A 13,130-nucleotide genomic window follows, 5' to 3' on the forward strand; every position below is an offset into this window, starting at 1 on the left:
GTAGAGTGGAATGCTAGTTAGAATAGCACTGAGACATTGCCGCTTCTGTGCTCACCTTCTCCTGAGGGTGCCACAGAGCCTGTGTGTGACACTGCAGCAGAGTGACTGAAGGAGGAGACAGGGCAGTACAGCTGGCATTCTGAGGCCGGGCTTTAAAGGGCCTGTGAGGATGTAACCGAATGTCCCCCTCTTCTACTTCTGTATGTTAGGGGAGATGTAGTTATTTTTCAAAAAAGTAATTATGTTGACATATAATGGGCTTATCCTGTTAAATACGCTGAGAAAGTATTTAAAACTGGGTCAGTTTCATCTCTGCCGTCGTTCCCATGCACAGACATGACCCACATGCACCAAGGCTTTGGGGGCCCTCAGTTATTGTGGAGGGTGCATTCAGTGAAAGGCACAGAAGGGCACTCGTTTGGCAAGCTCTAAGTTGCCCACGCACGGTGGTGAGGCTGGTGCTGGAGTTCCACATCGCCTCCCCAGAAATCAGGAGGGCCAGGGAGAGCAGAGGAAGGAGCCTGAGTTCGAGTGTGAGAAGGGAGTTTTTTCTCTAGGCTTTTTGAGGAGGCCGGGCTGAGAACACCACTCTGGCTCTGTTCTGTTTGTGTTCTCCTTGTTTTTTATTCTGTCTGTAAAACCTCCTGGGCTCAGCTTGTCAGGACATTCCTCTTTTATAAAGTGAGGTACTGCCCAGCTCTAGAATTGTAAATAAAAAGCAAATTAAGTTCCTTACACAGGTTGGTTTTAATTGGCATTGTCATTTATCAAGAGTAAAGAAGTCCAGGAGCAAAAAGCAGATCTAGAAGTAGCCAATTTTGTGTCTTCTGGCGAAGTTCAGGAGTAAGAGGTGCCCTTTGCATGGGTAGCAAGCCGCAGGTTCTCACCTGTAGAAGGATGGCACACCTGCCTTCTGTGTTGGGACTGCAGGAGATGGCGGGTGGGTGTTGTGGGTTGAATTGCCTCCCCCTACAGGATATGTTGAAGTCCTGACACACAGCCCCTCAGTATGTGACCTTATTTGGACATAGAGTCATTGCAGATGCAATTAGTCAAAATTAGGCTATTGCTGTGGTTCCTGACCCGATAGACTGGTGTCCTTATAAAAATAGGAAAATTTGGGCACAGACACACACACATGGAAGAGTAGGTGAAGATATAGGCAGAGGTCAGGTGATGCTTCCAGAAAGCCACGGACACCAAAGACTGCTAGCAGTCCCCATAGGCTCAGGGAGATGTCCACATAGATTCTCCATTCCAGACTGAGAAGGAGCAAACCCTGTTGTAAGTTGGTCTCAGATGTCCAGCCTCCAGAGCTGGGTGACAATACATTTCTATTGTGCAGGCCACCCTATCTCTGGTATGCTGTAAGCCACCAGTTTTTGGTTTGTTTGTTTCAACTTGTTGGGTAACAAACCTCCATGTGCTATCCTCCATGTGCTATCTTCCACATTTTCTCCCTTGTCTATTTTTCTACCTGCTCTTCTGTCTCTTCTCCTCTTCCTGTACTTCCCTCCTCTTCCCTAAGGCAAGCCAAGATCTTATAATTGATTGAGAATTGAGCTACTTGGGCCACCGGAATGGCCCTCAATTCATGTCATATTGAGACCAGATGCCTGATCACAGCCCTAGAGAGGGCCTCTGTGGGACCTGTCCTCTGGCACACAGAAGAATTATCTCATATAACTCTTGCATCAGGCCTGGGAGAGATCCTGATGCAACCTCCCCTAAGTAGATGAGGCCGCTGAGAGGGAAGCACCCAGGCCAGCTGGCCTGGGCCAGGGGGCCTGTGCTCAGCTGCACTTCAGTGGAGATGTTCTTAGAGCGTCCATCCCTCGGGGCTATTTTGGGCTGCATATAAAAGAAAACCCCTAGCAGTACAGGCTCACCTGAGGCACGCGGGGAGGGTGGCCTCAGGTTCTTGTAGTGCAGCTTGGCTTCCTGCAGTGCACTTTTTCTCCAGCAATCCCTCTGAGGAGCTGAATGTCGAGGGGAGGGGACGGTGCTACTGTGTTGTTTGCAACCTTGAATTTGTCATCTGTTCAACTAATGTTTCCTTTCTGTTCTGAGAAAAGTTGTCAAGAGAGGGGGAGAGCATGGACAGGTCTTCCTCCCTGGGGACGACTGGGGACACAGCTGAGGTCAGAGGGCCACAGGCCCACAGAGCTCTCTCCAGGTGGCCCTCTTAGAGAGGGAAAAAGATTCAAGGAAGTCTAGACTCTCAGGTGATGGCTGGCAGGCTTGTGAGTGGTGTGAGTTAGCTGTTTGATTAAGTATGGTTAAATATTAATTTGACTTCTTTTGTTTCAAAGGGAGGATTCAGAGCAAGGGAGAAGCAGGCAGTCTGTGAAAGCCACCGTTTGGCTGAGGGAGAATGGCTGGGAGCCCCGGGGGTCAGGGCTCACAGAGAGTTCACCGTTGTCCCTTTGCTTCTCCAGGGATGTCTGTCCTCCTTCCTGGGGTTCAGAGAGTTTCTGCAGGGCTTTTCTTCATAGCACTTTGGGGCACAGTTGTAGGTGACAGGCTGCTGGTGGTCCCTCAGGATGGAAGCCACTGGCTTAGTATGAAGGACATAGTTGAGCGTCTCAGTGACCGGGGCCATGACATCGTGGTGGTGGTGCCAGAGATCAACTTGCTTCTGAAGGAATCGACACACTACAGAAGGAGAGTGTACCCAGTGCCCTATGGCCAGGAGGAGATGGAGGGCCGCTACCGCTCTTTTGGGAATCAGCACTTTGCTGAGAGATCCTTCCTGACGGCCGCGCAGACAGAGTACAGGAATAACATGGTTGTCATCGACATGTACTTCCTCAACTGCCAGAGCCTCCTGCAGGACTCGGGCACCCTGAGTTTCCTCCAGGAGAGCAGGTTCGATGCTCTTTTCACAGACCCAGCCTTGCCCTGTGGTGTGATCCTGGCCGAGTACCTGGGTCTGCCCTCTGTGTACCTCTTCAGGGGCTTCCCGTGTTCCTTGGAGCATGCTTTGGGCGGAAGCCCGAACCCCGTGTCTTACATCCCCAGGTGCTACACTCAGTTCTCAGCCCACATGACGTTTCCCCAACGCGTGGCCAACTTCCTGGTTAACTTCTTGGAGAGCTATCTGTTTCACTGTCTGTATTCAAAGTACGAGGAGCTGGCATCAGGCCTGCTCGGGAGAGAAGTGCGCCTGTCTGCCTTGTATCAAAAGGACCCCGTGTGGCTGCTGAGGTACGACTTTGTGCTGGAGTTCCCCAGGCCAGCCATGCCCAACATGGTCTTCATCGGAGGGACCAACTGCAAGAAGTGCCGTGTCCTGTCCCAGGTTGGTGGTTTGGCTCCTCGTGGATTGCCCTGTGTCTTGTGGGCAGGTTCTGTCCCTGTCCCTCAGTCTCTCTGGGCAGGGTTGTCAGAGGAATGGTGGTGGGAAGGGGAAGCCACGTGTAGAGTAGCAGGACAGGAAGGCCTGGGGCCCAGGTGAGGGGAGGCAATTGAGTGAAGCCTTGCCTGGCCACAGGAAGAGGCACGCTCAGTTAGGTTATCTGGGGACAGTTTCACAACCATTGAAGGAGGCTTAGGAATGTTCCCATCCAAACAGAGGGGAAGGCTTGACCCAGGGGCAGGTCAAAACCATCCTCCCAATTCTGTCCTCTGGTTTGCCCCTGGGCCCTGAGCTAGAGGTGACCTGTGGGCCACATCTGCCCAGAGGCCTCTTTACAATGGCCCACAGCTAAGCAGGGTTTTGTAGTGTTAAAGGGATATTCATAACCATGGAGGATGCGGGCAGAGCTGTGTGTGGCCCTGCATCCTTACTGGCCTTTGTGGGAGAGGGGTCGTGGTCTAAGGCCAGTGTTTGTAGATGCCCTCCTGAGGTAGGGCCCAGAGTAACCTGGGAAAATAATCATCTGGGAGACTTTCTCACAAATGTAATCAATCCTGGCTGTGATGGCACACACCTGTAATCACAGTGACTTGGAGTTTGAGGCAGGAGGATGGCAAGTTCAAAGCCAGCCTTAGCAACTTTGTGAGGCCGTCAGCAAAGTAGGGAGTCCCTGTCTCAAAATGAAAACACAAAAATGGGTGGGGATGTAGCTCAGTGCTTGAGAGCCCCAGGTTCGAACCAAGTACAGAAATAAAAATAAAAAAGTACACATAGTGACCCTCTGTAAGGAATTAGTCCCTGCCTGTCTTTCACCCCAGAATGCTTCTTTTCAATGCATTGTTCATCCAAGAGCAAGTCTCCAAGAGGTCCCAAGGACCCCTCCACACTTCTATAACACCTGCTGCGTTGTGTGTTAACAGGAACAGGCACGCTCAGTTAGGTTATCTGGGGACAGTCACACAACCATTGCAGGAGGCTTAGGAATGTTCCCATCCAAACAGAGGGGAAGGCTTGACCCAGGGGCAGGTCAAAACCATCCTCCCAGTTCTGTCCTCTGGTTTGCCCCTGGGCCCTGAGCTAGAGGTGACCTGTGGCCATGGCTACTGGGAAGCCCTCTGAAAATGGTGCTGACAGTGTGAGCCTTAGCCCTTCACAGGGCTGCTGAGGGTCCATGTGCCACACACAGCATGTGACCATGCTTTGCAGAGGGACAGGGGTCTGGTGGCTCTGGCCCTCTCTTCCTTGGAGCCTGGTTCCATACCAACAGGAAGTTCTTCCTCTTGCGTTCCACAGTCTTTTCAATTGTGGTTCTCCATTGGGGTCTCTTTTGACTCCAGGGGGAAATGGTGGAGACAAAGATTTGTCTGTCCCCAAATGTCAATCTTTGGGAATGTTCACTGTAAATACATGCCAAGTGTGTTTCACTGACTCTCTGCAGCAAGGCAAATGTGAGGACCAGACTCTCTCCAAGACTTTACAAGAGACGCTCTTGCAGACTGACATCTCGGCATGTCCTGGTTGAGCCTAAGGTGGATTCCTGGCAAGCCAGGGGCACAGAGTCCCAAAATGCAAGTCATCGTTAACAGGCACTTTTTAAGTTCCATGATTTAAGCCAGTGTCTGTAAAGTTTGGCTTTTCTTTCAACATCCCCAGTTTATCTTTATGAATAGTTCTTTTGGAGGTTATCAGACGTGGAGGTTTTGGCAGCAGTGTTTCTGTTAATAAGTTATCATGTAAGAGTGACTAAGAGCTGGCACGCATTCAGGTTTTTACAAAGTGCTGGACATGTACATGCAAAACCCAGAAAGTTGGCTAACAATTTACATAATGCCATGAAGAGTTGGCTTTAAAAGCTGTATTCCTTATGCCTGGTGTGTTGTCTCAGCACATTTTATTTCAAATACGTTTTCAGAAAGAACTTTTGAGAGTCATTCACAGGCCCTGCAATTCACTCATTTAATGTTTATAGTTTGTTGGTTTTACATTCTCTGTCAACCTTAGCACTTTCAGGCATGCCCCCAAGATGCACCTTGACTGTCACCAGTCACTCCCCCTTGGCTCCCGACCCCTGCGACCCGTGGATTTGCTGCTTCTGCTCTTCACAGGAATGGAAATGCATACTTGTGTTTGGCTTTCCCCAGCGTAAGGTGTCGGGCTCGGCTGTGGGGAGCACAGGTTTTTATTGCCCATAACCTTCAGGGCCATGGGTGTGCCACCCTTCTATATCTGCTTGTGTGCTAAAGGAGTTTGGGTTGCCTCCACCTTCTGGCTACTAGGAGCCAACTGCCGTGAACACTTGTGTGCAGGTTTTGTGTGGACATGTGTTTTCCATTCTGTTGGGTGTGCTGCTAAGTGTGGAACTTCTGGGTTGTGCGGTCACTGCATGTTTCTACTTTTGGGGTATGACCAGATTGTTCTTCCAGGTGTTAGTGCCATTTTTTATTGTGATAAAATACACATAACCAAGATTTACCATTCTCAAGTGTAGAGTTTGGTGGCATCAGTACACACACCGTGTGTACCACCATCTGGTACAGAACTTTCATTGGCCCCTGAAAGGAAATCACACCCTTAAAGTTCTCTAGCTTTATAGTAAGGTCGTAATTGGGAAGTGTGAATCTCCCACACTTGCCATTCATGTTCAAGATTGTTTGGGCTACGCTGGGTCCTTTAAAGTTTGGGACTCTTAGGATTTGTTTGCCAATTAAAAAGAACCTCATGAGTTTTGATAAGAATCATGTTAAATTTGTAGGTCTCCTTGAGAAATATGGCCATCTTAACACAACAAGATAAGTAAATATCCTGATTCATGTACTGGGGTGTCTTTCTGTGTAGTTAGGTCTTCTTTAATATCTTTTAATACCATTCTGTCCTTTTAGTATAAATATAAATCATTCCTAAGGAATTTATTCCTTCTGATGGTGCTTTACATCAACTTGTGTTCTTTCTTTTAATTTTGGATTGCTTATTGCTGGTGTAGGGAGAAGTAGTCGACTTTTGTGTATTGCTCTGGACTCTTGCTGAATGTGTTCATTTGTTCAAAGTTTTTAGCTGAATTCTCAGCAAGATTGAGGGTGTAAGTGGAAGGTCAAGTTGTGTCCCTACTGAAGTGGCTCTGCTAGTGCCTTTGAAGTCTGGAGACTTTTTTCTCTTGCTGCCTAATTGCTTGGTGGAGTCTCCAGTGTGACCCTGAAGGGAGCCTGCAGTCCTCCTGTTCTTGTTCCTGATCTGATGAGGACAGCGTGCAGTCGGCTCTGGCAGTGGGCCTGGAGGTCTGCTGAGACCCCAGCTAGGTTGGTGACATGGCCATGTACTCCTAGTTTGTCGAGTACTGCTGTCAGACGTGTGATGTTGCATTTTGTCAAATGTGTGTTCTGTGTCTACTGAGATGAACACGTGGCATGTTCTTTCCTTTCTTCTGTGATATGGTGACAGGAAGTGAATTGATTTCAAGGTGTGAAGGCCACCTTGTATTCCTGGGACAATCCCACTTACCATGCATTTTACATGTTACTGGATTTAGTCCAATGGTATTTCTTTCAGGACTTCTGCATCTGCATGCAGAAAAGCTACTGCAGGTTTTATCTTGTTGTGAAGGTTTTGTCTGGTTGGTGTCAGTGTTTCCCTGGACTTGGGGGACGAGCTGGAGGTGCTCCCTACTTTGCCATCATGCAGATCAGTCTGTGAAGAATTGGGGTTCATTCTTTGCATATGTGATAGAATTTCCTTGTGAAGGTATCAGGTCCTGGGCTTTTCTGGGTGGGAAGTTCTAGAATTATGTATTCAGTCATTACAGTGGCTGTAGACCTATTCAGATTTGTCTTTTTTTCTTGGAGCAGTCTCAGTAGTTTGATTCTTCTCAGAACTTTCCCATAGGATCTGCTGTCTAATTAATGGGCAACGATGGGTCAGACTGAGTACTTGTAGAATGTTTTTGTTTCGGTATGCTTGGTGTAACATTCCCTCTTTCAGGCCTGATTTGAGTTATTGAAGGCTTCTGTCTTCTCTTTCCTGCCCTAGCAGAAGGTTTGGTCAAGTTTGTACTTTTTCCACTAGCTTTGGTTTTGTGGATGTTCTCAATTGTGCTGTGGAACAATTCCTCTGTGCTCTGTTATCCTTCTGCTTGCTTTGTACTTAGATTATTGTGCTTGGATGGAGACTTTTATTATTACCCAATGGCCCTCTTACATGTAGTAGTGTTTTTTGTTTAGAAGTCTATTTTAAAAAAATATTAGCCACTCCACTATTTTATGGTTGATTTTTAATGATCTTTTCCCCTACTACTTTACCAGGCATATAGTATTTTTTTTTAAATCTATGTTTTCTTGGTTTTGAATCTCAAACATATCTTCTCTAGACAGAATATCATTGGATCTCATTTTTCTACCAAATGGCCAGCTTTGTCTTTTGGTTGTGTTGTTTAACACATTTATGTTTAATGTTGTTATTCATATAAGTGGTTGATGTCTGCCAGTTTCCTTTTCTTCATGTATACCCACCCACACTCTTTTACTCGCGGTTATGTTTCTCCCTACTGCTTTCTTTGCACTAAGTGAATATTGTTCTAGTATAGCTTTTTAATACCATTAATGACATTTTCCCATTATGTTTTTGCAGTTATTTTCTGAGTGGTTCTTGCACTTATCTGTACATTTTAACACCAGTACCCATTTCTGATTTAAGATGACCTATCTTGCATTGTCTTACTATTTACATTAATGTGCATGTTGTAAAGAATCTGGAGAAGTAGAACAAGAACATGTTGACAGAGTTTGTTACATCAGCTGTCTTATCTATCATTCCTGGTTCTCTTCACTAGTTCTTGTGGATCATGGTTAGCCCTGCTGTCATTTCTTAACCCAAATCATCTTTGCTTTCACCTGCCTCCTTGGTAGCATTATTGCTAAAGTTATGACACTCATGCATGCTAAAGGGCCCCTATTGCAATCACAAATAGACTGAGTTCTGGAATTGTTTGGAAGATCAATTAGGAGAACAGAGGGGAAGGAATGTGCATTTATATTGTCTTTTATAGTAAAGTGATTACAGTTATTGCTGCTTTTATGTTCCTGTGGGTGGGTTGAAACTACTGAATGACGTTGCTTGTTTCCCACCTGAAGGATTTCCTTAGTATTACTTGTCAGTCTGTTATGCTGGTAAGGAATACTCTCATGTTTTGACTCTTTATTTTGGACTCTAAAGCAGGGTTTTGCCTTTGGTTTGCTTGTGTTTTGAGTGATACTCCTCAGAGTCTTGGTACTGAGGTGGCTCACACCTTATCCTTCAGCACTGCATGATTTTTAGCTGCTGCACATTAGGCAAAAGTAATGGAGAATAAGTGGTTTTCCAGAAATGAGGAGTGGAGAAGCTGGCCTGTAGAGCAGTTTTCCAACATGTGCAAGGCCCTTGGTTCCATTCCCATCTCTGCAAAAAAACAAAGAAAGGAAGGGAATCGGGAGAGGGGGGGTTACCTTGAGTTATGGAGAGAAGCTGGTAATATTGCTTGTGGTAAGACAGAGAAATGGCTGGTAGGTCTGTGAGAAGCTGTGAAAGGAGAGGAATGTGAATTGACAGCTCTGGGAAGCCCAAAGTCTTTGCTGCAATTAGAGCTTTGAGATAATAGTCACAAGTATCATGACACACAACTAAACCAGTCAGAGTCACTGCAGGTGAACTGGGCTGGCATGAAATAATCACACAAAGACAGAGAAAATACCTTTTTCTTTGGGTTCTGTGATGGCTCCTCTGACCCAGCTCACACAAGGGAGCAAGGCCGGCAAGAAAGAGAGAGGGGCACACCTCGAACCCTGGTTTTGTTGGGGGAGGCTGTTTGAAAGAACACTCCATCCATTTAAGGCAGAGGGGTAATGTTACAAGGGGCAGCCCACTCCCATTGCGTAACGCCCACTCCCAAAGTTGTGCTCCCTGTTGAGCAGAGATGGGGATCCACCTACTTGTGGGTCAGGGAAGCCAGTCTCAACATTTCCATCTCTCAAAGCTAGGGGGCGCTCAGTTCCTATGTGGCAGCTTCCAACACAGGACTATCTTGAACAAGTTCACCATTACATTGGTACCTATCAATGTCTTGAGCAGGTAGGTCTGCAATTGATCAGTGTCATATTTTTTGTGTCCCAGTGTCAAATGTGAAAAAACAGTTTAGTTTCAAAAATAAAGAATTTCAGCTCAGAGGTAGTGAGTATTAAGCAAAACACAAAGCCCTCCCAAATGTGGAATGCAATGTGCCTGCACAGGTGGTGTGTCTGTGAAGCTGTCCATGACAGGAGTATAAGTAGAGTGGGGACAGTAAGAGAACTGGGGCTGCTGCCTTATATAACCTGAAGGGTGTTGCATGTGCCATGGGATATGCAAATAGTTTCCTTTGGACTGAGTGACCCTGAAGGAAGCATCCTTGTTACATAATCTATTTCATAAGAGCCGTGGCCAAGTGTACTGATCATTTGAAACTCTGTATGGGTCTTTGGCTGTAGTACACTCGGTCAAAGCAAATGATCACTGAAGTCTTATCAGAGGCTGGGCAGTTGAGTGTGTCCATGGTGCTGATGGTTTTCCAGCTGCGAAGCAAGATTTCTCAAAGCTTTGCCTAGGAGTGGAGATGAGAAGTGGACCCAAGGTGGTGCTAAGTGAATGTGGGGAATCAGTTTTGCTGCTCTGTCCTGCTCCAACACCTGTGGCTTCATCCTCCACCCATGCCTTCTTCCTCTCCCTGACCAGTAGAGGATCCTGAAACATCAGGGTGGTAGGATGGTGAGCCTGAATACCAGGCACCAGTAGCAATGACTTGGATTGGACAGCCAGCAGTCTCAAGGCAAGACTCCTAGCACCTGTCTAACTGGGGCTGTGACTCCTTGATGAAGCAGGAGGCTTTGCTGAATACCAGCTGATGCAGAGAGAGAACAAGTAGGCAAAGCAGCTTTAGTACCCACAAAGGGGCTAAGGAATCCACAGAAGCCTAGGATTTGTGAGGAGATGCTCTCCCAGTCCCAGGATGGCTGCCCATGTTGGACAAAGTCTCATCATCAGGGGCGCAACTTTGTAACACAGCAGAGGGACCCTGAAGGCACTCTTCTCTGGGTTTCATAGTCTTCAGCCTCTCCAGTCTATCAGTGAGCGAGCGTGTGCCCTGGGTACCATTTCTCCCTCATACACACTTTCCATCTATTCTCTGTCTTCTGTGATCATTACTTCTTGCTTTCTCTTGTAGGTTATCTGCTGAGGGCCATTGCCAAGTAGGAATGACGCATCAAAATTTCCTTGCCAGCGTACCCCATGTTGCTTAGAGGACATTCGCTGTGACATTGCATGTATGCTTTAGTAAGGTGACCTTGCTCAAGGACCAGGGCGGATCCAGGTTTAGAGCTGATCAGGTTTTAGGGAGTATCCCATCCTTGGGTTTAGGGAAGTTCCAGGTTTAAGGTGTACCCTGGAGGGGGGGGAATAGGGCGTATCCTGCTGCCTCAGGCACGCCCGATCCTTGAGTTCCCGTTGAGTTCTCGTGGAATTGAGAAAGTATTGGAAAAGAAAGCCTCGTGGAGTAGGTGAATTGGGCGGCAGCAGAACTGGGATTTCCCTAGAACGTGTGTAGAGGCCAGTGTGAGTTCGGGAATAAAGAATTGCTGTTTGAATCTACAAGGTGTGTGGTGGCTCGTGATTCTGTGCCCAGCCAAGACTGCGGCAGTTATCCCCTAAGTATGTGCTCTCAAGAATACAGATGCACTTGACCTGTTCTGGCACTTTGTGCAAATAGTAGCATACATATTGTTTGTCTTGTTTCCTTTGTTCAACCTTATTTTTGAGAGGTTTGTGTTGATGAGTGTTCTTGCAGCTTGTGGTCTGTGTATTTTCAGTACTGAATGGTGTGAATACACCACAATTGTATTTATCCATTCTATGTTGTGGACACTGTGTTGTGCTCTGCTTTTGATTACTGAGGACAATAGTAGAGTGAACATTCTCTTACACTCTGATGCAGGCGTGCTGGGTTTCTCTAGTGTATGTACTTAAGTGTGGAGCTGCTCTGTTGTGGGGCATACGTATCTTTAATGTAATAACATCAAAATCGTGAGTGCACCAAAGCCCGCAGTACTCTTGACACAATGAAGTTTTGGCAAGACTTTCTGCCTCAAGTGATTTTATTGGTTCCCGTAGTGGAACAATGTTGGTGTGTCTGTTAGGAGTGACTTGCTGCTTCAGGAATCGAATCACATCACCAGCACCCATTTTTCTCCATTGCTCATCTCTGCTTCGTGGAGATGACAGCCCTCCAGGATCAAGATAGCTGAATGGCAGGGACTCTGGCCTGAATTCTGTTGCCTGGATCCTAGTACAAGTCCTGTATCTCATTGGTTCTGATTAAGTCACATGTCCACCTCTGAACCAATCACTGTGGCCCAGAGAGTGGGGAGTGCTGAGTGGTTGAGGCCTGGGTCCCATGCTCTGTCCTGGCTGGGGGTGTGTGCGCACCTGCTGCACACTTGAGAGTCCAGATGAGGGGCAGTCCCTGGGGAGAGACAGGAAATGATTGATCCATGGGAATTAGCCCAATTAAAGATGTTTCCTTCTTAAATATCCAATTTCTTATCAGTAGCCCTTACTATAATCCTGTTAGAGTATGGTTATCTCTGTGTGCTAACCTGGGTTTCTTTTAAGAAAATGAGGTGGAAACTCCATGAGAGTGTCCAGAAGAAAGGGTGATTTGTCAGGCTTTATGGGAATCATTTGGGGCTTATAAGCATTTTGAGGTGGAAATCTCTACTTGCTGTTCACTCTGAGATGATTATTTTGTGTTGTGACACATGTAAATGAAACTTGAAAGCCCAAACCCAGAGCACAGTGTGAGGGAATATTATACATGTAGGTCTTTTGCTACTTGCTCATGTGCCTTGGCTCATGTAGGTGGTTGTACAGTAGGTCTCTTCTTTATCAGCTGAGGAAATTTGTTCTCTTGGAATGGCATGGAGTGGGCTCAGTTTATGTTGTGGCACATTAGGAGGTGATGCTTACAAATGTGCCGCTTCATTGAGCCCTTGTGATTTGTAACAACTGTATAGACCTGCGCACACACCACCACATTCAACAAATGGACCGCACCATTACCTCATAGCTTCCCGGGTCCTTTCTCAGCCACCCAACAGGTCCTCTCAGCCTAGGCATCCCCAATGCAGCTTTGGCAACCAGAGAGTAGAGACTGTCTTCGTGGAGTTTCATCTGCATGCAGTCATAGCGATGGTTAGGAGGCCCACACATTGTGTTGTGTGTGGCAGCCCTGCCTTCTCAGCCCAGGCTCCTCTGTGGCCCTGCGCTCTGCACGCCCCCTGGTGGACACCTCCACCTGCTGCCTCTCACATGGGTTGTGTCCCTGACCATCTGCACCCCGACACCTGCCCTACCCTCTGCACAGTGGCCTCAAAGAGGACTCACTGGGTTCGTGCCGTGCCGACTCTCCTAGATCATTGTCCACCCATTTGGGGGACGGATACTTAAGAGAGCACAAATGTGGCTGTGCCACACCTCCTTCTGTGCCTGTCTTGGCCTTCAGGATGAAGGTCAGGCTCCAGCTGAGCAGACAAAGCTCAGCTTGCTCCATGAGGATGTTGTAGTCCTTACCCCCAGAGCCTCTGGGTGTGGCCTTATCTGGGGGTGGGGTCTGTACAGAGTAGTCAGGTTGAAGGAGGTGAGCAGGGCAGGTCCTAATGCAGTGTGACCAATGTCCTTGACAGAAGGACATTTGGCCACAGGGACAGGGAGGCAACAA

General features: G+C 47.4%; 1 protein-coding gene across 2 annotated transcripts in view; it reads left to right on the top strand.

The window, feature by feature from the left end:
- LOC308631175 (UDP-glucuronosyltransferase 1A6-like) overlaps positions 1–13,130 on the top strand; it is a gene marked incomplete at both ends in the record, with an annotated part of 53,092 nt that overhangs the window by 14,518 nt on the left and 25,444 nt on the right. The window contains one exon of one of the 2 annotated variants that reach the window (XM_081262168.1): positions 2,375–3,301. The exons of the other annotated variant lie outside the window; for it this stretch is intronic. Within the exon in view, the coding sequence (XP_081118294.1) occupies positions 2,375–3,301 (927 nt within the window). Of the gene's footprint in view, positions 1–2,374; positions 3,302–13,130 lie in introns of those variants that run through there. 2 annotated transcript variants of the gene reach the window in all.

This window comes from Spermophilus citellus (genome assembly GCF_964194105.1).
Source record: "Spermophilus citellus genome assembly, chromosome: 11".
NCBI lineage: Eukaryota > Metazoa > Chordata > Mammalia > Rodentia > Sciuridae > Spermophilus > Spermophilus citellus.